Source organism: Haliotis rubra, unplaced genomic scaffold, assembly GCF_003918875.1.
Source record: "Haliotis rubra isolate DU_JTF1 unplaced genomic scaffold, ASM391887v1 Scf296, whole genome shotgun sequence".
NCBI classification, from domain to species: domain Eukaryota; kingdom Metazoa; phylum Mollusca; class Gastropoda; order Lepetellida; family Haliotidae; genus Haliotis; species Haliotis rubra.
Genome location: NW_025766964.1, coordinates 681,313 through 705,827, shown reverse-complemented (window position 1 = coordinate 705,827; position 24,515 = coordinate 681,313). Strand labels below are relative to the sequence as shown.

Below are 24,515 nucleotides of genomic sequence, written 5' to 3'. Positions count from 1 at the left end.
AATCGAACCCTGGTTTTCGGCGTGACGAGCGAACGCTTTAACCACTTGGCTACCCCACCGCCCCATATCCATCAATGAAAAGCAGTACGAAAAACTTTTCAATTCACAAGTATTTTATACGCATTAATTTACACATGAGAAGAGACTCGGTGTTATCTTTTTTTTTCAAAATGTGTTTTGGTGATCATCGTAATGGAAATAACGTGATTAATGTGTGAAACGAATGGGTTCACTGAGTACAGAGTCGCCATGGCATCACGGGATAGGATGGTCACTTCCGGTCCATGAAATACGACCTGTGATGTCACGTCAGATGATCATCTTGGATGTCTTCCCTCCGTGACACCGTTGAGATCAGCTGTCGTTGATGAAAAGTTTCATATTAAGGTTGATTAATGGAGGTGGTTGGTTTTAGGATTGGTTTATTTTAGAACATTTCAGGGTTTTCTAATCAAAGACTAGGCTACCCATGAGGACGTCTTCCCGGAATACAGTCCTAATCACCTTTGACATGGTAAATTTGTTATGGTGTAAACTGAAATTTAATTTATCCTGTTTTCATTACAAACCGTACACGTTTTGAAACCAATACCATTACATCATGCTTGTTGTGTTCTTGTGACACTGGCTTGTTTACTTAACCGGTACGAATAAACAGATCTGCCTCTCCATATTCGCACTTACTCTAACCTAGGTAGACTCCACTCAAACACGCCTTTTAATAAACTGACGGGGAAATGAAAAGGTTTTCTGGAAATATAAATTTGACCACAAAAGAGGGCGTTATCAGAATGTCACTTGGCTGAATTGGCTGAAAAGAGTCGCCGAAACACTTCAGACTTAAAGGCACAATTTCACACATTTTCGACAATACTTTGGCCTATATTATACATATTGGGGCACATGCACTCACTTCAGCTTCCTGTTGATGCAATAATAGACGTATTATACCTAACGACTTGCCTGAAATAGATAACTGAAACTTCGAGGCGAACAGCTTCCAAACAGAGAACACTTGCCTTATATGGAATGTAAACGATTGTCCCGTACATCGAAAACTATCGTCAGTGTGTTGTCAGTGTTTGCCGAACTGGTTTCAATTACAAGTTGGGCATAGTATATTCATAAAGAGCGTCCCAAGGGACATAACCCTATGGTGTTCGCTTGAAATAATGTTCGGTCGGTAGAGGGCGCGAGAGTCGATTTAATGCAACGTTGCGTTAATTCATTCGAACTTTTTTATTCAATATTGTAATCTTAATGATGATGATGATTATTATGGAGAAGCATATACAATGGCGGGGGACACCAGAAATGGGCTTCACACATTGCACCCTAGTGGGGAATCGGACCCGGGTCTTCGGCGTAACGAGCGAATGCTTTTACCACTGGGCTACCCCACCACCCCGAAATTATATTGTGAAATTACGAACACCCTTAATGTTTTTCCACGTTGGGGATATTGCAACGGTACAGGAATCTGTATCAAAACATTGTACTCGGTTGTTATCCGTCATGTTTGCCAGTAGTGTACTTTCCAACTCCTAATATGCAACTTAATGAAGTTAGTCTGGGGATATTTTGGACATGCCCCATATATAACAATAACTGACAAGGTATTTTTAGATGTACATCTAGAACTATCTACATAAACAAGTATGATGAAATAGACCCAGCATGGTTGTTTATGGAGTAGAAATTGATAAACAAGATCACATGTCACTCACATACAGACGCGCTCTAGATACCCGTGAAGATCCGGGTTAAATTAGGAGATAAACATCATATGTTGGTCAAATGTCCGTGCATGGGTGTGCAACCCCCACCCCCCCCCCACCCCTTCTAAAAACTGTGTCCGCGCCTGTTTATTCTCTGTGTGATATGTCAGTTTCCCTCCCTCTCCTCCCGTCATTAGATCTATTAATAAAACGCAGGTACCCAGGTAAGCAGTAATATATAAACGTTGATGACATAGCTCCAGTGTGCCTCCATCATACGTCGGCATACATTCGCCGTAACAGCACACGTTACATTTGCTGTCGTGGTGATACTCAAAACACATCAGCTGTTGGGGAAACACCATCTATATCCGGAAGTTTATCCGTTAAACCCTATCTGTTAAACCCAGATCTATTTTTAAAATCGGGGAATCCCCAATCAAGGCTTTATTAGTGACGAAGCGAGAGAGACAGACAGACAAAGCTGCACCATGTCGAACAAACCGTGTTCGTTGAGCTTGGTCGATGACGAGAAATCAAAAATTGATATCGTAAGAAGGGCACTCGGATCTCAGCCTGCGACAGCGCAGAGTAGTCAGGACAGTGGGTTCAAAGAGGACGGAGTCCGAGTACAGAATGGAGCACGTGGAAAACCTGGTCAGGTCCGGTCCAGGATACACATTTCAGCATCATTCTGTGATGTCACACCAGGTACCTATCCCCGAAGACGTCCCCGAAGACGTTCCGGAGGATCAACGATGAGATCTGCTGGCGTGGATAGTATTGTTCGACCAGAAGATTTTTCAGGTAAGAATTGGGTTTTTTTAACTTTTCTCTATTTCTGGATATACCTTCACTTCTAACCGTAGTTTGTACTTCTATACATCGCCGATGGTGGATTGATCTGATCTCGAAACCGTGAAGAAACAGAAGTTGCGCTTCAGTAAACATGAACGCTTGCAACGTTCAAACCCTACCTGGATAATACCGCCATAGTGTTAATCTGAGTATTAACCGGGTTATGTCCGATGCTCGACATCAATGTGACCCTTGGCAGGTTTAAGATAGTGGAACGAGGTCAGTTAGTCTGAGATATTTCCAGTTTCCAATGACATAAAACGTCACAGGATATTTGTAAAACTTTGCCCAGTTTCTCCATGTTAATAGTATTATGGGGGTGGATGGAGAGTTGGGGGTGGGTGGGTGGGTGTTAGGACTGAGTAAAGGGGAACGTTACCCCCTTAAGTAAATGAATCATTAGTATTGTGACAATATTCAACAGTGTTGATACAATCACAATACACGTCAATACAAATCATCGGCGGCAACACTGATCGCCAACATTATACTCATTACAGCCATGTTCACCATCATCATGACAATCCCCGTCGACGTTTCCCTAATCTTAGATCGATCATGTTTTCTCCATTCATTCACAAATCGATTGATTATTTGTTCTTCAGCGTCAAATCAATAACACCGTTTTGCTTCCTCTGTACAGCTCATACTGTCGGCATGTATATTTCATGTACACATTCTCATCGCCATTCAGAAGTCGATTAGCTGAATCAATACTGTATTGACTTAATCTGACTACATTATCAGTGGAAGGCATCACATGTGTTGTAGTTGACCATCACAGAGACACAGGCCCTCGTGTCTTTGCGAGGATTAAATATGTTAAAAAAAATTAAAAAACATAAAACATTTTAGATTACCCCCGGCTCGAAAAGCTTCACAGTACAATACATTATAACAAGGTGAACTGTGTAGCATTTCGAGTCGGGTGTCATCTCAAAAAAATAATTTGTTTAATCTTTTATCTTCGCAAAGACACGAGGGCCTGTATTTATAGTTAATGGGCCTATCATTTCGAACTCTCTAGGCGACTTAGCGATTTAAAAATAGACACAACTCATGGTGGAAACTTAGGAAAATCCCATTCGTGTTTATATATGAAACAGGGTAAGAGATGGGGGTAGGCACAGCACAGTTAACAGTGACAACTCCGGAAATACCCTGTGGTGTTAATGTTTAATGTTTAAAGATTGTTTGGGTTCTTGTTCATGGTCTGATGCCCATTTCAAGCGGATGTCTTGACGTTATAATAAGCTCAGTGAAAATGAAATATCGTCGTAAGGGACCGTTCATGATTTATGGCTGGGGGAGAGGGGGAGGGGGGGATTTTTTAACAAACTAAGCGACCCCCTTGCATGTCATGAAAGTTAATTACTAATGATGACACCTCCCCACAACAAAATGGGTCACCCCAACCCCCAGCTATTAAATTGTGAACGGTCCCCTAAGCTGATCATTAGCTCCTAATATTCGCCATATAACGCAAATATACATGATAATACATAATAAAACGTAAAGGTTCAAATATCCCCTCCACACCCCGTCATCTCGAAGTGATGATGATAGGTGCTGCTGATGATGATGATGACGATGACAGGTTATCTATATAGCGCACATAACAACGCACCTAGTACATGTTCAAGGGCGCTGCTGTGTGTTAGCTTATGTTGGCGGAGAGGGTTATGGGTCCGCATTAAATGTTCATTATATATTCAGACAGTGGAACAGAAGAATGGGGTACAGTGACATCCCAACGGGAGGAGAGCTTGCCGGGGATGTCGTTGACGACGGCTACTTCGAGGGATGCAGGGCATGGACGACCGTCCAGTGGAGTCACCGACGAGTCCGATCATGCAGATTACTCGAACATGGCAATGAGCGTCACAGGTACATCATCTCTGGTTTTAACGAACTCGGAGAAAAGCGAAAGTTTACGCCACAGTAAGCAATATTCAGGCTGTAGTACGGCGGTCCCGGAAAACCAGTGGTTAATAGCTTGAGTGTGTGAGTGAGTGAGTTTAGTTTTACGCCGCACTCAGCAATATTCCAGCCATATGGCGGCGGTCTGTAAATAATCGAGTCTGGACCAGACAATCCAGTGATCTTTATCATGAGCATCGATCTGCGCAATTGGGAACCGATGACATGTGTCAACCAAATCAGCGAGCCTGACCACCCGATCCCGTTAGTCGCCTCTTACGACAAGCATGGGTTACTGAAGATCAATATTCTAACCCGGACCTTCACGGGTTGATAGCTTGAGCATCGTAACGGGTGCTTCATAGTTCTGAGCCACCAGATCCTCTGTAGCTGGATATGTGTCAATCTCATTGCCTCGAAATCGGGTATGTCGAATACCCGGTCATGTCGACCTCAAACGCAGTCCGATCTGGGAAACTATCTCTTTTGTAAGTGGGTGTATCGAATTCCCGGTTGTCGCGAGCTCAATGTTTGGTTCCGATAATTACAAATAAGTTCAAACTTACCGATAAGTCTAACTACGTTATTCGACATATGCATGCACAAGGCGTTACATCATCATTTTTATCATCAATAAAATCGTAAGAAACCAAAATTGAAATGCTATTGTGTTTAGGTTTATACACTTATAAACTCTTATGTATTTTTATAATTACAGAATTTACGTCCCGATCCAGCAGTGACGAGTACGAATCGGAAATTGAAGAAGAGTTAATTGTTGCTGAGGTGGCGCAGTTGACACACTGCACCCCACAACCTGTCCCCCATCTGTTGTACATAAACTCGTCCAGTGGAACACGAGTGAAAATAAAATGGCCGCTCTCCAATGGCCGGTTTTTGAGAGCAGTCGAAGATACGGACAAACCCATCCTCATCATCGACATCTACCGAACAAAGTTCAAAGAACAATATTACTTCGTCAGGGAGATAAAAAACGCTATTGATACGAATAATCGAATGTATAGCTTAATGTGTTTCCGATACGACCTTCATGGTGAGTCGTTCTACCTCACCCCTGTAATTACACCCGGGAACTGCCGAGCAGAGACATTTGGTTTTCAGTTCCGTCGTGCCAACAAAAGTGACGTCACAGAAGTAATTACGGAGACAAATAGTAAATATTGGTATGAATACCAGAAGCATGCCTTCCCAGTGCTAAGATCCTTCGCTTATACCGAATATTGTCTTAGTATTGAGAAAGGTCAGCGGGTGGTGCTAAGAAACACCCATGGTCAAACTCCCACAGAGAGAAACTATGCGATTCAGATTTTCGAGGATCAACATCCCCTTTCAGCAAGAGGGTCTGTTTCCGATAGATTGTCTCGAGGTGTACAATCATTCTTTTGTATGAATTGATTTCATGTCATATGTTGTATATCTAATAGTTATTCATTTTTAGTGTATATATATTACGTTTTTTGTGCATTGATACATAATAAAAAAAATAATGACTGGAGTCTCTTTTGTTTCTATTATTGTGCTTTGAGGTGGGGTGAGGTGAGGTGAGGTGAGGTGAGGTGAGGGTGAGGTGGGGTGGGGTGGGGTGAGGTGGGGTGGGGTGGGGTGAGGTGGGGTGAGGTGAAATTGGGTTTGACGTCGTGCTTGAGAATATTTCGCTTATATGACGACGTGCATGCGTGTATATGTGTATGTGCCGCTGCTTGTACTAGCCCAGACTGAAGCTGGTTTTATACTGCTAGCCCACTGAGATACCATGCCGCAGTGAAGCATTAATACCCCACTCAGACACATTATACTGACTCCGAGCCGACCAGTCCTTGTTGTACCCATTAATGCCGAGCGCCAGGAAGGGACCAACAAGTACCATACTTTAACGTCTTTATGACGCGGTCGGGGATCGAACCCGCGACCTTCCGCTCTCCGGGCGGACGCTCTAACCACTACACCACGGAGGCGGTCTATTGTGCTTTGAAATAACGTTAAACAGATATACATGTCTTACACACAAAAAACACACGCGCTCACACATACGTTTGTCCCCTCATCCATACACCCACGCACATGCAAGCACATCCGCGCATACGTCCACTCACACAAGTACGTACACACATGCGCGCGAGCGAGCGCGCACACACACACACACATTCAGACAGTTGGCGTCGGGAGTTCTTGTGATATCAACCTTATCCAGATTCGATTATAAACAAACCACCGCGGTGTTTTTGGAATATATAACTTTGGATATATTCAAATGTACTGGATTAATTTAACTTTTAGCTTTGACTGATCATGAATACGAATTGATTGGTGATTTTTAAACTTCTAATTCATTCAGAAATCCGCTTTTGATGGCAACATCAAGCATACAATATTCACTAGATCTATCATTCCATCTTCCGTATTGAACCTCTCCACGAAATAGTGGGCAGAATTATTAAAGACTAGTTACTTTTAAAAGGATTATGTCCTTTTCATGGAGGGTTAAGAGTGAGATGGGTATGGGTGTTCGTCGCTTTTAGCAATATTCCAGCAACATCACGGTAGGGGACACCAGAAATGAGCTTCACACAATGTACCCATGTGGGGAATCGAACCGGTGTGACGAGCGGCCCTGGAGAATTGAGACATTTTATGTAATGTATTATATTATATCCTACTTTTGAAAATCTGAATGATTTTAACAAACTTGTATATATTCTATGGTCCGAAAATGTACAAGTGTTAGCCATAAAGTTTTATTCGATGTGTAGAGGAGGTGAGGTGAGGTGAATTTAGGTTTAACGTCGTGCTCGAGAATATTTCGCTTATATGACGACGTGCATGCGTGTGTATGTGTATGTGCGGCTGCTTGTACTAGCCCAGACTGAAGCTGGTTTAATAGTGCCAGCCCACGGAGATACCATGCCGCAGTGAAGCATGAATACCACACTCAGACACATTATACTGACTCCGAGCCGACCAGTCCTTGTTGTACCCATTAATGCCGAGCGCCAGGCACGGACTAACAAGTACCATATTTTAACGTCTTTTGGTATGACGCGGTCGGGGATCGAACCCGCGACCTTCCGCTCTCCGGGCGGACGCTCTAACCACTACACCACGGAGGCGGTCAGATGTGTAGAGGAAAACATATATTTTAATATAGGAACATTATTTAACGCACTATATATACCTGTAGTACTTTTACTCATGTTGTACGTATGTATTGTTATACTGCGTTTCCTACGTCTCAAGGATGGCCGAGGGTGGTGGGGTAGCCTAGAGGTTAAAGCGTCCCTCGTCACGCCGATGACCCGGGTTCTATTCCGAACATGGGTACAATGTGTGAAGCTCATTTCTGGTGTCCCCCGCTGTGATATTGCTGGAATATTGCTAAAAGTGGTGTAAAACTTGCTCACTCAAATTAGCTTGGACTAGTGACGACTTCATCACTCGTGTCATTCCGGAATAAGCGGAGTGGTTGCTCGTGCCCCGCTCGAGACTGTCAACTTGACACCGCCATCGTACTGACTGACACGAGGGACAGTCATTTCACTATACCACAACATTGCTGTGTACACTGACAGCATACTTTCTAAATATAGCACAGTCATATGTTTGTCTTTAAGTGTGGGAATTTTGGATACGCAGTGGCGCTATATATAGCATCCATCGTCGCCTGAATCTGGGCTCGTTAGGGACCGTTCATAATTTATGGCCAGGGGGGATATGATGATTTGTTTTGGATTTTTTATATTTTATATTTTTATTTATTTAATTATTTTATATTTATTTATTTATTTATTTATTTATTTATTTATTTATTTATTTATTTATTAATGTTATTGGGGGGGGATTTGGGTCATCAATTTTGTATATATGTACTAGGGAGGTGTTCGTTGATTTTGTACATGACATGCAGGGAAGTCACTTACTTTGTGCATAGATTTTAGAGGGGGGAATGTGTCATTCACATATTCACAATGTACATGCTTATCCATAAAAATCACCATTACCCACCCAGCCATGACATGTTACAGATCAATAATCCGTGTATTTCACGTAACGTGACCACGAACTATTCGAACTTCAAAATAATTTAGGAGCTTCCAGTGAGAGAATAGACACTAAACTAGTACTCAAAAGGAACCGCAAAGAATTACATACAAATTCACCCCCCCCAAAAAAAATTAAAATATTTTGAAGTGATAAAACCACACTGAGTCATGTCACACCCGTACACAACAAACGGCGAAATAAGTTAACGAATTGCCTAAACGTCGCAAAAAATCAAAAACAATGATGAAACAAGAGGTGGTGTGTGTGTGAGGTGGGGTGGGGGTGGGGTGGGGGTACAGCTGTCGGAATGTCCCAAGTAGGGGCTAACCACATCGTCATTGCCAGAGAACGATGTGCTGCACCCCGAGCAACTGTGATCGGACTGATGCAACGACAAACTGGCAGTGCGTCAGACAGGCCTAGGAGTGGCAGACCACGTGTGCAAACGCCCGTTGATGATCGCCACTTCATAACAATACATCTGAGAAATCGTTTTGTAACGGTGACAGCACTAGGGCGCCGTGTCAGTCGATATACCGGAGAACGTCGACCCTATCGCGGAGTGCATATGACTTTTCAAAACCAACGTCGTCAATTGACCTGGGCCAGACGAGTTCGACGTTGGCAGACGCATGATTGGCGACGTGTAATGTTCACCGACGAGAGTATGTTTTGGCTCGTGTTTACAGACGAGAAGATGAACGTTTAGCGCCGAATTGCGTTGAGCAAGTCCGACCGCTTGGAGCCGATAGCGTGAAGGTGTGTGTGGATCTGCGTCGATCTCAAAACGAGACTTGTGATTATTCATGGGAGCCTGAATGCTCGAAGATTCAGGGATGTAGTTTTGAGACCAGTTGTGTTGCCATTATGCCACTTATGGCACTACCTGGATCGACAAATCAGAATCTACCAGCTCCACCTGTCTCAAATACTGGAACAATGTCTTCTACAGGAATGGCAACGGATCGCGCCTAACGTCATTCATCGCCTAACGACATCTAATCAACACATCCATCCGTCCGTCCTCCCGCCCGCCCTTCCATCCACCCATCCATCCGTCCATCCCATAACATCCACCCGCCCACCACCCATCCGCCCGCCCTTCCCATCCATAGATCCATCCATCCATCCATCCATCTGTCCATCCACATGTGCTGATTCCATCGAGACGATGAAATCATTCAAAGAATGATAGAGCGAGAAAGCGATATACCAAGGCGGCGAAAGTGATAAAGCGAAAACATGACAAAGCGTTTTGATAGACAGCGAAAATGGTGGCGATATACCAAGGCGAGAAAAAGCGATAGAGCGAGACGAAAGCGCGATAATGCATAACGCGACCATATACAGACCGATAGCACGAGACTCGAGCTGTGAAAGGTGGAATAAGTTTTAATAGAAACATTCCCGTCAATTGTTTTAGATTTATTTGAGGCTCTGTTTTCAACTGTAGATAATCACACTGATGAAAACATCACTTCACCAGGCGGCGCAGTTTGACTCCAGCTGTGGAGAACAACGTTTCTCTCGATGTTATTGACCTAATTCACAAATCGTACGTAAAGTTACGACCTGTCGTAACTCTATAGTTTATCATAGGCTTACGAATGTCGTAGCGCTACGAACGCTTAGTGGATCGGGACCAGGGCCCACTTGCACAAAGCGATCTTAGCGCTACGATGATCGTAACTCCCATACACAAACATAGACTTAGTGGGTTGCGCTAAGATGGCTTTGAGTAAGTGGACCTTGGTCCCCGTTCCCCTAGCTTATCGTAGCACTACGGCAGTCTCAAGTCTTTGGTAAAGTATGGGAGTTGAGCCACTCTTAGCGCTGAGATCACTTTGTGAAACGGGACCCTGGTCCCAAGAAATGTCAAACCAACAGGTGTGGATATTTGCAAGCGTAGTTGCTATGTGGATCTTTGGATTGGATTATTATATTCGTTATGATATTGGTTCATTATTCCACCAATAAATGTGTAAACTGATTCTCTTTTCTTGTTTCTTTTTTTCCTAGCAAAACTTGATTCTTTTTTTCCGATTCTTTTTTTCCTGATGCTTTTTTCCGATAACCGGATCTTTGCGCTACTGAAGTGTATCAGATTTTAACAAACACTTTAATGCTCATTGTCTGAATTAGGCAATACTAGATTATCTGTCCGTTAAAGATGAAAACAATGACTCATTTCTTACTGACAGAGTGTTAAAATCAGTCATTTGATACACATGTCCGTTGTATTATTTGTCATAGGTCAAGGTAGATTGTGATAAAAGCATGTATTTGTCGTATACCCTTGTCCGAGATATGGTAAAATAGGACCAGCTAAGCAGATTATGCCCACGAGAAGTGCCGACCTATGCAGATTGTTAATCTGTCATCTGCCTTCAAAAACAGTGAATACACAATGCCATTCAAAAAGGGGTTTTGGGGGGGGTTATTTATTATTTCCATTTAAAAAGTTATCAAAGGTAACATATGTTATAGTTGGGATTACACTTTCTCAGTAAAGTACAGATTCTAGTACTTTTGTTGGGTTGAGTCCCATCCGGGATTCGAACCCACAACCTCAGAGTCAGGCGAGGGCGTTGGCTGAGTGGGTTAGACGACTGACTTTGCTGGCGATTAGGTGAAGATTGCCCGGTGATGTAGAAGGACGAGGAGTATTCTCTTTTTGCCTGCACTTTAATTGGCTATAAGTGGGTTGGGATTAACAGTCCAGTGCCTGCACAATTATAGTCTGTTCAATTAAGTGGAGTTCACTACCGGCACCTTGAAGAAAGAATTGACCTTGAGAAACATAAACTCTTTAACTGGTACCATCTCACCACTTGTTTATGGTGGTGTCGTTTCTCATCTAGGGGGATTTTGAATGTGATTATTATGTAATGTGAAACAAATTATACAATTGTATGTATTTATGTATAATGCACAGTAAGTAAAATTAATGTCGGTCAAATGTAACATCTGTTATATTTGGGATTACACTTTCTTAGTAAAGTACAAATTCTAGTACTTTCTGTAGTTGAGCCCCATCCGAGATGTATATAAGGATTAAGTACTGTACAGTAATTATAATTCCTAAACAATACGTGCAGGCAAAAACAGAACACCCCCAGGAAGGATCAGGTTCAACATAACAATCAATTAATAGGTGTTTTATTGTATGGGTGAAAGCGGAAGTAATTGTGTTAAGGGAAAAACGTGAGCAACATGCCCTTGAACCTTGAGTGGATTACAACAGGTACCCGCGTGTACTGTGACAGGCGGAAGACACGTTTCCTAATGCCCACACAGGGGAAATGTTTTCATGTTTCCTGAAACGTAAGGTTATCTCGGGAGGAAAACATTCTGTAGTGGAACAATATGGGTGAATGATGCATTAGTACTAGGGGTGGGTATTGCAGGGAATTTTCATATTGCGATATATTGCGATACGAAAGCATATATTGCAAGAAGGTTTTTTTAACAAAAAACTACTTATAGTCGAGTTAATGCTTGATTTATATAGCAAAAACACAACAAAATCACAATGCTTGATTAAGCTTTAATAAAAACTTTAATCATGACAAAATAAAAATGTAAATAATGTTTGGCACAAATGAAACAAGGAAAGGAACAATTTAAAAACGGAAATATCCGAAGATTTCCGAGTGTTACGAAGTTTTCCGATTGCATGTCAAAATACCGGTTTTCGATCAGCGTATCGCAATACGTATCGTTTTCATGTCTGAACCGGTAAATACCGGTAAACCGGTTATGTTGCGCAGCCCTATGCATTACCCGTTATAAAAAACGTAACACACAAGACAAATAGATTGTCAGTACTATCACACATTAACAATGTTTGTCTAGAAACAAGCTATCGTGAAAATGTGTAATGGGCCGGCGTGTAACCCGAATCTTCACGCGTCTAAATAAACCACTGCTCCGACCCTGACTGAATGGCAGAATAATCATCATTATTATGTTCTTTAGGGTGAAATACTGTAAATATTGGTAAAAATAAAAATTATATTTTCACTGAGTAGAATAACATGTTATTTCACTGAGTAGAATATCAATTTTGCCTGGAACTACTTTCTGATTAAAGAGAATGTCTCGTGGCTGTGCCACTCATGGACATATCAACTTTGTCAGACCACTCGATGAAACATACATGTTATTTGACAACATTAACAAAATATCCTCTATGCTCAGCAATAGTTGAAGCCCATTTCTGGTGTCCCCCGCCGTGATGTTGCTGGAATATTGCTAAAAGCGGCGTAAAACCAAACTCAGTCAGTCAGTCAGCAATAGTTCAGCTATATGGCGGCGATCTGTAAATAATCGAATGTGGACCAGACAATCCAGAGATCAATAGTATGAACTGCATCGATCTACACAATTGGCATACGTTCAGATGTGCCAACCAAGTCAGCGAGCCTGACCACCCGATCGAGTTAATCGCCTCTTACGACAAGCATGGGTTGCTGTAGACCAGTTCTAACCCGAATCTTCACAGGTCGATTAGAATCGTGCCTTGACGTACTACGTAAACGACGATATTTTTACATAAATACCTTGTGTGTTCAGATTGATGTTAAATGGTTTTGTGTGTTAACATGATCAGTTGGACATATTGGTTGCTGGGCGACTATTTATAGGTATTTTAATACGATCTTCACGGGTTCACACATTAAGGACATTACGTGGGGCGTCGAAAAACAAATCCTCATTTCCGTTTCTGCTTCATCATAGTTCAACTAGAACTTAGTGATGTGACGATTCATTGATACGCATCGATGCATCGATCCATGGGCCGCCGATACAGCGAATCGATACAAAGTTTTACATTGTTGTGTATCCCGATACGATACTTCAAATGGGCCACGATACATCGATGTTTAACTTTGAATATTGGCGAATCGCGAAATCTGTCGAGAAATACTGTTTTCAAAACCGTCACAAATTTCATTCTATTATGTGACTGCAGTGACAGCATCCAGCTGATATTAAAGATGTTTATGATCTATGTTTTCTGTTTATAATAGTATTATGTTTTATTTATTTTGTACTTGTTTATATTTTTAAAAAAGTGCCTAATGTGACTTTTTTCAAATTAAACTTTCTTTCATTTAAACATTGTTTTTGTTTTGATCTTAATGTGTTTTACAGTTGTTCGTATCGCCACCCTTATATCGGGATTCGTATCGTATCGCAGCTTAAGTGCACAATACTTTGGCAATATATCATCTTGACTACAATGTTAGTATCGTGATGCAGGTTGTATGCCAATACCAGCACTACTAGAAATGCACATTCTGACATGTGTGAGATCAACAAGATTTAGCCAGAAGATAACATTTGTTAAGTTCCTGTTTCAAAAACTGGAAAGTTGCTATGCGTTTGGTAGTTTGTGTTTTAACTTCGCCATTTCAGCAATGCTAAATCCCTATATGAAGCCAGTCTAAACTTCCTCCGGTTCAGCAATCTGAATCTCCCTTCACACTTGGGCTAATTTTCAATCCAAATGGAATCATTTATATCTATCAATATTCAGTCAAAGTAAACTTAGGCTCAGTATTATTCGTTACACTGCTATACTGAGTCTAACAAAACCTAGTAGAAGGTCGCGTCAACTAACCTTTTCGACTGACCAATCACAACACAGCTTACCAAAATCGCGAACGTTAACATTCGCACATACCGTCCTGAACCATTACCTCAAAAACTCGATTCCGAATGCTATTTTCCGCACGATCGCTTCCGAGTGATACATGCAATGAGTAAACAGTCGCTGATAATAGCGTTTTGTCAATATTCAAGGATGTCATCTTGCGAAATTATAAGCAAATAGTAACCATGTCATTAGAAAATCCGTTCGGCTGTCTCGCGTTTGATTGGACGGTCATAGGTCGCTCAAAGGTTAGCTGACGCGACCTTCTACTAGGTTTTGTTAGACTCAGTATAGCAATGTAACGAATAATACTGAGCCTAAGTTTATTTAGACTGATCAATATTATATGTATTCAGACACAAAGCGATAGTCTAGACGTAACTGCAAAACACAGGAATGGAATATTGCTATCATTGACTCAACTCGGACAGTCGTGACCACTCGCGTGATTTTCGGACAATCCAAACGGCGACTTGTGCCACCTTCGTGACAATTTCCTATTACTTTCGACGACTTGGACATAGCAAATAAATTGCCAATCACATCCGCCTTTGCTTTGTTCTGAACGTGACTATTTTCTAAATATAACACGGTTATCACTTGCAAACCATGTGACGACGCCTTTCGTGTGAGGTGACTAACGGGATCGGGTGGTCAGACTTAATGACCTAGCTATTGCATGTTGTGTTGTCTTAGAAGTGCAGGGGCGGTGGGGTAGCCTAGTGGTTAAAGCGTTCGCTCGTCACGTCCAAGACCCGGGCTCGATTGGTACAGTTTGTGAAGCCCATTTCTGGTGTCCCTCGCCGTGATATAGCTAGAATATTGCTAAAAGCGGCGTAAAACTAAACTCTCTCACTCACTCTTAGAAATGGAACTTGGTCGGTTTAAGAAACCCAAACTCTCTTAGATCACCGTATATGTAACTATGTAATTGTCCTAATGTTGAGGACGAGGCACATCTTCTTATCGACTGCAAATTATATTCTGATTTGAGAACCCCACTTTTGAATCTCGCCCCTGCTAAAGACCCAAATTTATGCCAATTATCCAGTTCAAATCAAACTACATTTATCATGCAGTGCGACGATTTATCGAATTCCGTAGCTGCACTTATTACAACTATGTTTAAACGTAGACTGTTCATCATTCCCACCCCAACTGATATTATACTGACTGACTGAGTTTGGTTTTACGCTGCTTTTAGCAATATTCCAGCAATATCACGGCGGGGGACACCAGAAATGGGCTTCACTCATTGTACCCATGTGGGGATTCGAACCCGTGTCTTCGGCGTGACGAGCCTACGCTTTAACCACTAGACTACCCCACCGCCCCAACTGATATTATAACTTGATGTTTTATCTGATATCTTAAGAATGTATATTTAGTGATTTTATGTACATTTTATTTTAGCACTCAAAGTAGTTTTATCATAAACTCTGTCAAAAAAGAAACGCAACCCCTGTATTTTAGAGATTTTGATCTGAAGTTTTAGGACGACACGGCATTTTAATTATTTAAGACAGAAGTCTGAAATTTGGCAGAATAATAACCCAGATGGGCATGTTTAAAATTGTCATTTCCAAAGTCATCTCACAGACACCAGTTTGTCACCAGGGGGGCGTCTTTCTCAGTATCTCGTATGAGCACCACGCGCTGCAATCACTGCACGGCATCTCCTTGGACAAGAACGGATAAGACGCCGGATTCTTTCCTGGGGAATGGCTCTCCACTCTCCTGCAGTGCAACGGCGAGCTGTTGCAGCGTCTGTGGCGGCGGCTGACGTTGACGTACGCGTCGATCCAGAGTATCCCACAGGTGTTCAATAGGGTTGAGGTCTGGTGATTTAGAGGGTCATGGCAAGACATTGACGTTGGAATTCTGCAGAAAGTTCATTGTTGCACGTGCAGTATGAGGCCGGGCGTTGTCCCGTTGAAAATCTGTGTCTGTTGGTCAATAATCGGGAGAAGGTGAAGCTCTAACACGTGGTTGATGTAACGTTGGGCTGTCAGGTTCCCTGGAACGATCACCAAGTCTGATTTCTGGTTGTATGAGATGGTTCCCAAACCATGACGCTTTCTCCGCCAAATCTGTCCACCTGTCGGACGCAGATGGGCGCAAAACGTTTATGACGTCTCCTATACAGACGCTGTCTTCCGTCGTGACGTTGCAAAAGAAAAACGTGATTCATCAGAAAACCAGATTCGCCTCCAGTTTTGTAAAGTCCGTATCCTTACGTTGTTGCACCACCTGAGTCGTCGGCGTCGATGTAGGGGCGTAGTACAGGTCCAACAACTGGTCTACAGGCACGTAAACCCGCTTCTTTCAGACGGTTCCTAATCGTTTGAGCTGACACTCTCCTCAAACCTGGTATTTGTGTGGCAGTCACGGTTGGTAGGGCATGCCGATTACGCAGGTGATGGACCCGGATGTACCGATCTTGAAGGGGGTCGTGATTCTGGCCTTCCACTTCTCGGGCGATCGTTGGTCAAATTGAAGTTGTTGTAGCGGCTCCAAAGTCGGGATATCGTTGTTTTGTGAACATTTAGGTGCCGTGCAACAGTTCCAAAACTTTCTCCGGCTTGAACACGACCAATGGCGATATTTCGGTCGGCAGCACTCAATCGTGGCATTTTTAACACAGCTTTTCGGCGACAAATGAATGAATATAATACGGAAGCACATGGGCTTTATACACCCCTACATTAACTGCCATTTTCATGATTTGCATGTGTTTTTGTGCGAAGTCACCATGAGGGTCATTTCATGCGTTGTGACGGAATAAGCAATAAAATACACTTATGCGTACAAATGCAGTTGTTTGGATGGTAATCTTCATTAATTACGTGTATCATTTCAATACATTCGAATAAAATTTAGTTTGGAATTTCAGTTTATCTGAACAGGGCAATTTATACTTCATTCAAACGAATTTTTCATATCTGATGGACAGGGTTGCGTTTCTTTTTTTCTTATGACAGAGTTTAATCATCGTCTGTCTGGTCCAGATTCGGTTATTTACACACCGCCACCGTATAGCAGGGGTATTACTCGATGCAGTGTCAAACAAAATCAGTATTGTGACCGTCGCCTATACGGAAAAGGGTGTGTGGAGTTTCACCACAAATCTATACTGCTTCAAAAGACACCCCCACGTGACCACACACGCACACGCACGCACACACACACACGCACACACACACACACACCTCCATTTTATTTCCCACTTATATCTCTCATTTTACAGCTGCATCTACAACTATCTACTCAAACAATGACGGTGAAATTACCCAACGTGGTTGTTTATGCCGGAGAAAAATGTCTCTCAGGTTGCCCAAAGAGATGAAAATCTTCCACGATCTTCTCCGATTTAGCCTCGAACATTGAGCTGACCCCCCGTGGTATAGCTCGAATATTGCTGAAATCACATTCATAACTAATCGCCTCTTTCCGTTATTTACGGCTTGCCGGAATGACACGAGAAGTTACGAATGACGCAATCAATGACAATGAAGAGGGGAATCCCCGCCGTGATATAGCTTGACTATTGTTGATTGCAACTCATAGCTAGCCAATCAGCGACAATAGATAGGGATATCCCAGCCTTGAAAGCCAAGGATGAGAGATTCCACCGGAATAAACAAATAGACTCATGAATGGGGTTTACAGAACAACAACAGAGGCGATCCTCTGCTGGAATTACGAAGGGAATATTTGAATATGTCAGTAATAATGAGATTGCGTATTATTTTTTCTTTAATGAGAACATTAATCCATTCAAATAATCTATACAAACTATCTTTACAAATGGTGAATGAAGTTATGCGGTCATGCACAATGCACAGGTCACAAAGCAGTTGAGGTTAAGCCCCGCTGGTCGCGGAGAGTACTTGAATGGGTGACCGTGTTTGGCAACCTGACTCCTGAGAGTTTTTAGGACTTCAGTCCTGCCCCACAACAAAGCACCCACGTGGTCTCACCTTAGGCAAATGAGTTTATTCAAAATTGCCCATGTTCATCAAGCAGTTAATGGGTACCCGGTGGGATAAGCAAAACGATTACTAACCTTCTAGCACCTCACAGGCAGCTTGGGCTATCCGGGGTAATAATGTCTATCATATCGTATGCGCTTAGAGCATGTCCCTGCGGTGTGGAGTTCAGCGCTATATACGATATCATTGTCACAATTATGTTAAGTTATTAGAAGTTTAATGTTTAAAACTTGCCAAAACGTGTTCACCATTATGCATTATATGTTGCTAGTTCAATCATGGAAATACTAATCTCAGGTATGTGTGTGTACGTATACTCACTCTCGCTCACATGAATGTAATTGTCATATTTCAAATATCCATTCATCACAGTAAGAGTGAGAGGGAGAGAGAGAGAGAGAAAGAGAGAGAGAGAGAGAGAGAGAGAGAGAGAGCAATGACCATTCAAACTGTGAAAATGAAGTGTGCAAAAACTCTTTATTCTATAGATGGAAGTGTACTACATGTATGAGCAAAACGACATTAGCGGTGATTCAACATCCTGCCAGAAATTTCCATTGTTTGTCGCCAATCGTATTTGGAAATGACCCATATTCGACACCACACGTAGCCTTCTTGAATAATCTTCCTCCATTCCGATATAACGTTATGTCACCTGAGGTCATACGTCACAGCCAAACTTTCCTTTTGGAAAGGTGTTAGAGCAGGTCCTGCTCTATGATTGAAACTTATGTGAATGTTTGAGGACTTTATGCCAAACTTTTGAAAATGATCGCTTTTGCCAAAGGTCACTACCCGTGAAGATCCGGGTTAGAACTGGTTTTCAGCAACCCATGCTTGTCGTAAAAGGGGACTAACGGGGGTGGTCATGCTTGCTGACTTGGTTGACACATGTCACCGTACCCCACCAATTGCGAGAGAGAGAGAGAGAAGGGGGGGGGGAGTGAATTATCAGAGGCGAATGCAAATACTGTGCTGGGAAGCATAACTCTTCCCCCTTCTCCTCTTTCACTCGCCACACACACTATAACACCCATCCAACACCCACCCACCCCTCCAACCCACCGCACCCTATCCAACGTCTTCCTCCTCCTGCCCTGAACAACACATTGAATGTCGATGTCTGTACTTTTATAGCTGTAATGCTGTCAACAACGGGTGAGCTGATACCGAACACGAGTCACGCTGAACGCATCGCGCTCTGAGTTGTCAATGAAAGGGGAATACCCTGCTCTCAGTGGCCAACAACGTCCGCCCACTAATGTTTTCCTCGTCAGTTAATGGAAAATCCACGCAGCTCTGATATAAACACATGGCATATGACAACATACCCATTCAAGCCGAGAGCAACAGACAATCTGCTCTGAGCAAGAGTGCACAGCCACTGCTCAGATTGAGGGCCGGACTCACGCCATACCAGACCCCTTTGAATTGTATTAATCAGACACAGCCTGGTGATCGTACTACACTAACGCCATGGACACTCCCAGGGTGAAGCGGTCATCGTCCGAGCGTTCACACAAACAAAGATCAAGATCTGTGAATCTCAAACGCCAAAGTTCACTCCCCGGAATCCCGCCAACAACAGACCCAGTCAGGAAACAACAAGCACGTTCTCCGTTTCAAGGTCCTGTTCCAAGTACCTGTTCGTCCAAAGACCGTCCAACAAGACACAATTCGGATACTACCTTATCTGGAAGGTGTTCAAATACCTCGGAGGAATTTGTTGAATTGACTAGATGCAGACCAGGGTTTCCTCCCCCTGACCTGTTTATTGTGGACAGGGGTGACGAAACACAAGTCAAGATAAAGCATGAAGTTTCCAGCGCAATTTGCATGAAAATGATAAAAAGACAAGATTCCTTCTGTGTCAAAGCCGCGTCATTTAAGAAAAAGGACTCTTCATCCTTCCATTTTACATCACAGGTGATAAAAGCCATTGATAAAGAAACAATGACCAAACAATTTACTTTGTATCTGTTCTCAATGACACTGAAAGACGAAACCTACTATCTGCATCCCATCTACTCGAGCGATCATTGTGATGCGGAAACGCTCCAGCTACGACTCGCGCACGTGTCACGTGACCAGATCATTACGCCAGATGGAATTCCGGAAAGTGGGCAGGAATTTTTCTTCAGTGAAATATGTCGGTCCAGTTGTGTGTTCGAATCTCTAGCCTATCAGGGTTACTACCTGAGTTTTGAAAACACACAAGAAATTGTAGCAAGGAAACCGTCCGAACCCGTGAACCTTCCCAATAACTATGACATTGAGATATATCCAGTTGGACAAACCCAATATCGGTCAAGTAAGATATTAAGCAGAATTATCCCTTGTCTTAAACCAATGCATCGGACTTAGTACCATAAATTATATATGTGTTGCCATAAATGTTCTTATTTCTGTCAAATTATTATTTCACTTAAACAGGTCACAGTTTCATGTTTTATATTATTATAGTGGATGAGTTGTGTTTTACGCCGTTTTTAGCAATAATCCAGATCACGAGTAAGAAGATTCTAGGGATGTTCAATCATTGTTTCCATGGTTACTCGACTACCATTATACCCACCATCCCGTATCTAAGCCATGATGGTTAATCCCACAACACAGACCTCACTCACTCCACGGGTTTGGATTGTGTATACATTGATTGGTTTTTTTTTAAAACTGCAGTAATGTTAAACACACAGTTTTCCGACTGGGAGCATGGGAGTTACGATCATCTTAGCGTTACGACAGTCGTAAGTCTATATTAAAGCATGGGAGTTACAATCATCTTAGCGTTACGACAGTCGTAAGTCTATGTTAGAGTAGGGAGTTACGATCATCTTAGCGTTACGACAGTCGTAAGTCTATGTTAGAGTATGGGAGTTACGATCATCTTAGCGTTACGACAGTCGTAAGTCAATGTTAGAGTATGGGAGTTACGATCATCTTAGCGTTACGACAGTCGTAAGTCTATGTTAAAGTATGGGAGTTACGATCATCATAGCGTGACCACAGTCGTAAGTCTATGTTAAAGCATGGGAGTTACGATCATCTTAGCGTGACGACAGTCGTAAGTCTATGTTAAAGTATGGGAGTTACGATCATCTTAGCGCTACGACAGCCGTAAGTCTATGTTAGAGTATGGGAGTTACGATCATTTTAGCGCTACGACAGTCGTAGGTCTATGTTAAAGTATGGGAGTTACGATCATCTTAGCGCTACGACAGTCGTAAGTCTATGTTAGAGTATGGGAGTTACGATCATTTTAGCGCTACGATTGCTTTGAGAAAAGGGTCCAAGATCCAAAATCTATTCTGACCGGGTTCCCCACGCAATGTTGCACACGTCACGGGCCTTGTGTTTTCATAAGATGTGGGGATTCCCTAAGGCTACAAAATATACACTTTTATCCACGAGTGATAAAAAGCCCATGCGTGTTTTCTAATACCGTCACATCAAACACAGGACATTTTAACTTGTTGAGATATATTTCCCAAGATAATTTCACGGCATTTGAATTACCCCCAGAATGTTTGGAACAGAAACCAGGTCAGCTTGATGGCCAGTTCACTTCCTTGTTTCCGCGGTAAAGCCTCAAAAGCGAGGGTTTAGAGCGTGTCACTTCCTTACAGTGTTTTCAATTGTAGTTTGTCTCGCAGTCCAACAACATTGTTTTCCTTTCCGCCCAGTCCTTTCTGCAATATCAAGGAAGCTAGGCTGGGTTTTCCCCAGGGTTTGAATATATCAGAACACAGAGGCTTATTTTCAATCTAAATGGTGTTGGCTGGTTCTGCCAGTGTTATATCTAAAAGAGTGAGTGAGTTTAGTTTTACGCCGATTTTAGCAATATTCCAGCAATATTGCGTCGGGGGACACAAGAAATGAGCTTCACACATTGTATATATCTATAAGAGACTAAGAAGTGAACTAATTGAAACAAAACACATCTATAGGATATATCTTAGTCCTTCCCTGAATATATATAATTTTGATAGTAACAAATAAACCCATTTTAACTCAAAAGGAGCCCCAGTGAGTTGGGAGATTCAGGGAAATCTAGACTTGCTTCATTTAGGGCTTTAACGTGACAGGAAGGGCAAGGCACTAGGGACAATAATGTTGTTCAGGGACTGTGAGACAGACTAGATATCTCTGTGCGTGAAGAGCTGAGGTCTAGCATGTACGTGTGTGTGGATGTGTGTGTGTGTGCGTACGTGCGTGCGTGAATAATCGAATGACCGTAGTATCGCCGACCTATAGATGCATATTGAATGTAATTGTGCATCTGTTTTGGTTACTTCAGATCTCTTATAATATAAGTGAGTGAGCGAGTATGGCTTCACACAACGCACCCATGTGGGGAATCGAACCGGGGTCTTCGGCGGGACGACCTGACGCTTTAACCATTAGGCTCCCCACCGGCCCAGGTCTCTCTCATAACCGGAAGGGTTAAGAGGGATCACAGACGGGGGTCGTATTCTTGAGGCACCTGAGATTCGAACTCACAACAGAGAATCTCGGCGATAATAAGAATGTTGTGTATTCATGGTCATGACATAGTCAATACAAATGGACGATGTTAGATCACATGTCCGTTAACTGGAGTAGAGCTCTGAAGCAAAACTTGCTTCATGAAACATTTCTATTTTAGATTGCATGATAATGGCATGAGTGAGTGAGTGAATGAGTTTAGTTTTACGCCGCACTCAGTAATATTCCAGCTATATTTCGGCGGTCTGTAAATAATCGAGTCTGGACCAGACAATCCAGTGATCAACAGCATGAGCATCGATCTGCGCAGTTGAGAACCGATGACATGTGTCAACCAAGTCAGCGAGCCTGGCCACCCGATCCCGTTAGTCGCCTCTTACGACAGGCATGGGTTACTGAAGGCCAATATTCTAACCCGGATCTTCACGGGTCTACTACCACCAAGACTGCAGGACATGTGGCAGGTGTGAAGAGTGTATTTAGACCCTGAGGATCGACATCTGACATTGATTTGAGAAGGACAGTAGCCTAGTGGTGAAAGCGTTCGCTCGTCACGTCGATGACCCGGGTTCGATTCCACACATGAGTACAATGTCTAAAGCCCATTTCTGGTGTCCACCGCCGTGATGTGGCTGGAATATTGCTAAAGCGGCCTAAAGCAACACCCACTCACTCACTTGTTTTGAGACGAATGCATAATCAACAACGTTGAGCAACACCGTACAGGCACAGGCTCTGGCAACGTAGTCTGATTCTACGCTGGACGATGATGTCTTCCCCAACAAAGAGATGGAAGACAGCGTGTCTAAGACGTCAAAATGATCGTTTTATTCCCAACTGCTGTAGAGGTCGACAGATCCAGAAGTGTGATGGTATCGGGAGCCATATCCTACACACAGATATCTCACTTGACGGCGGTTCAGAGGAATCTGATAACCTACTTTCACTTGTGTGGGTGGGTCAGTTAATAACGTCACGAGTGTCCTTTCAGTCGACATTGGGAATATACATCCTTCAGCGCGGTAGTACTACATATATCCCATTCAGTATATATTCTAGGTTATTTCTTTTGAGAGAGAATTATAATTTATTTTGTACAATTTTCAGGAGCATTACCACTAACACGACATGTCACATTGTCAGACAAATGAATATTTTTCTCCAACATGTGTCAACCAAGTCAGCAAGCCTGACCACCCGATCCCGTTAGTCGCCTCTTACGTACAAGCATGGGTTACTGAAGGCTCATTCTAACCCGGACCTTCACGGGTAAGACTTTCCAAAGGAAAGTTTGGCTGTGACGTATGACCTCCGGTAACATAACGTAATATCGGAATGGAGGAAGGTGATTCAAGAAGGCTACGTGTGGTGTCGAATATGGGGCATTTCCGAATACGAATTGACGACAAACAATGGAAATTTCTGGCAGGAAAATTCGATTCCCCACATGGGCACAATGTGTGAAGCCCATTTCTGGTGTCCCCCGCCGTGATATTGCTGGAATATTGCTAAATGCGGCGTAAAGCAATACTCACTCACTTATTGTTTTGAGACGATTGCATAATCACCAACGTGCAGACAGAGCAACCCGGTACAGGCACGGGCTCTGACAGCGTGGAGATTTATCGGAACGTAAAACCTGGAGATTATGGAAGTGAGGCGAGGTGAAATTGGGTTTTACGTCGTGCTTGAGAATATTTCGCTCATATGACGACGTGCATGCGTGTGTATGTGTATGTGCGGCTGCTTGTACTAGCCCAGACTGAAGCTGGTTTTATAGTGCTAGCCCACTGAGATACCATGCCGCAGTGAAGCAGGAATACC

The 24,515-nt window shown here is 42.8% G+C and overlaps 1 protein-coding gene and 2 long non-coding RNA genes across 3 annotated transcripts; 2 read left to right on the top strand and 1 right to left on the bottom strand.

Moving 5' to 3' along the window:
* Positions 1–18: 18 nt before the first annotated feature.
* LOC124282228 lies at positions 19–14,659 on the top strand. Its single transcript, XR_006900103.1, has 3 exons — positions 19–298; positions 10,832–10,834; positions 14,646–14,659. It is a non-coding gene; the product is annotated as an uncharacterized LOC124282228 (long non-coding RNA).
* LOC124282226 lies at positions 1,974–6,012 on the top strand. Its single transcript, XM_046718182.1, has 3 exons — positions 1,974–2,525; positions 4,293–4,463; positions 5,215–6,012. Exons 1-3 carry the CDS (start codon positions 2,210–2,212, stop codon positions 5,910–5,912), a joined length of 1,185 nt encoding a protein of 394 aa, XP_046574138.1. The 5' UTR covers positions 1,974–2,209; the 3' UTR covers positions 5,913–6,012.
* On the bottom strand, positions 11,251–22,417 carry LOC124282227. Its single transcript, XR_006900102.1, has 3 exons — positions 22,385–22,417; positions 16,531–16,533; positions 11,251–11,378 (listed from the first exon to the last, which is right to left on the bottom strand). It is a non-coding gene; the product is annotated as an uncharacterized LOC124282227 (long non-coding RNA).
* Between the last annotated feature and the right edge of the window lie 2,098 nt (positions 22,418–24,515).

What these genes read in the sequence shown, in the direction of transcription:
- LOC124282226 (XM_046718182.1), top strand. Translation starts at nt 2,210, where the DNA reads ATGTCGAACAAACCGTGTTCGTTGAGCTTGGTCGATGACGAGAAATCA. An exon ending in TCGACCAGAAGATTTTTCAG is followed by an intron (nt 2,526 to 4,292) that starts GTAAGAATTGGG and finishes TTATATATTCAG; the next exon opens with ACAGTGGAACAGAAGAATGG. An exon ending in CATGGCAATGAGCGTCACAG is followed by an intron (nt 4,464 to 5,214) that starts GTACATCATCTC and finishes TTATAATTACAG; the next exon opens with AATTTACGTCCCGATCCAGC.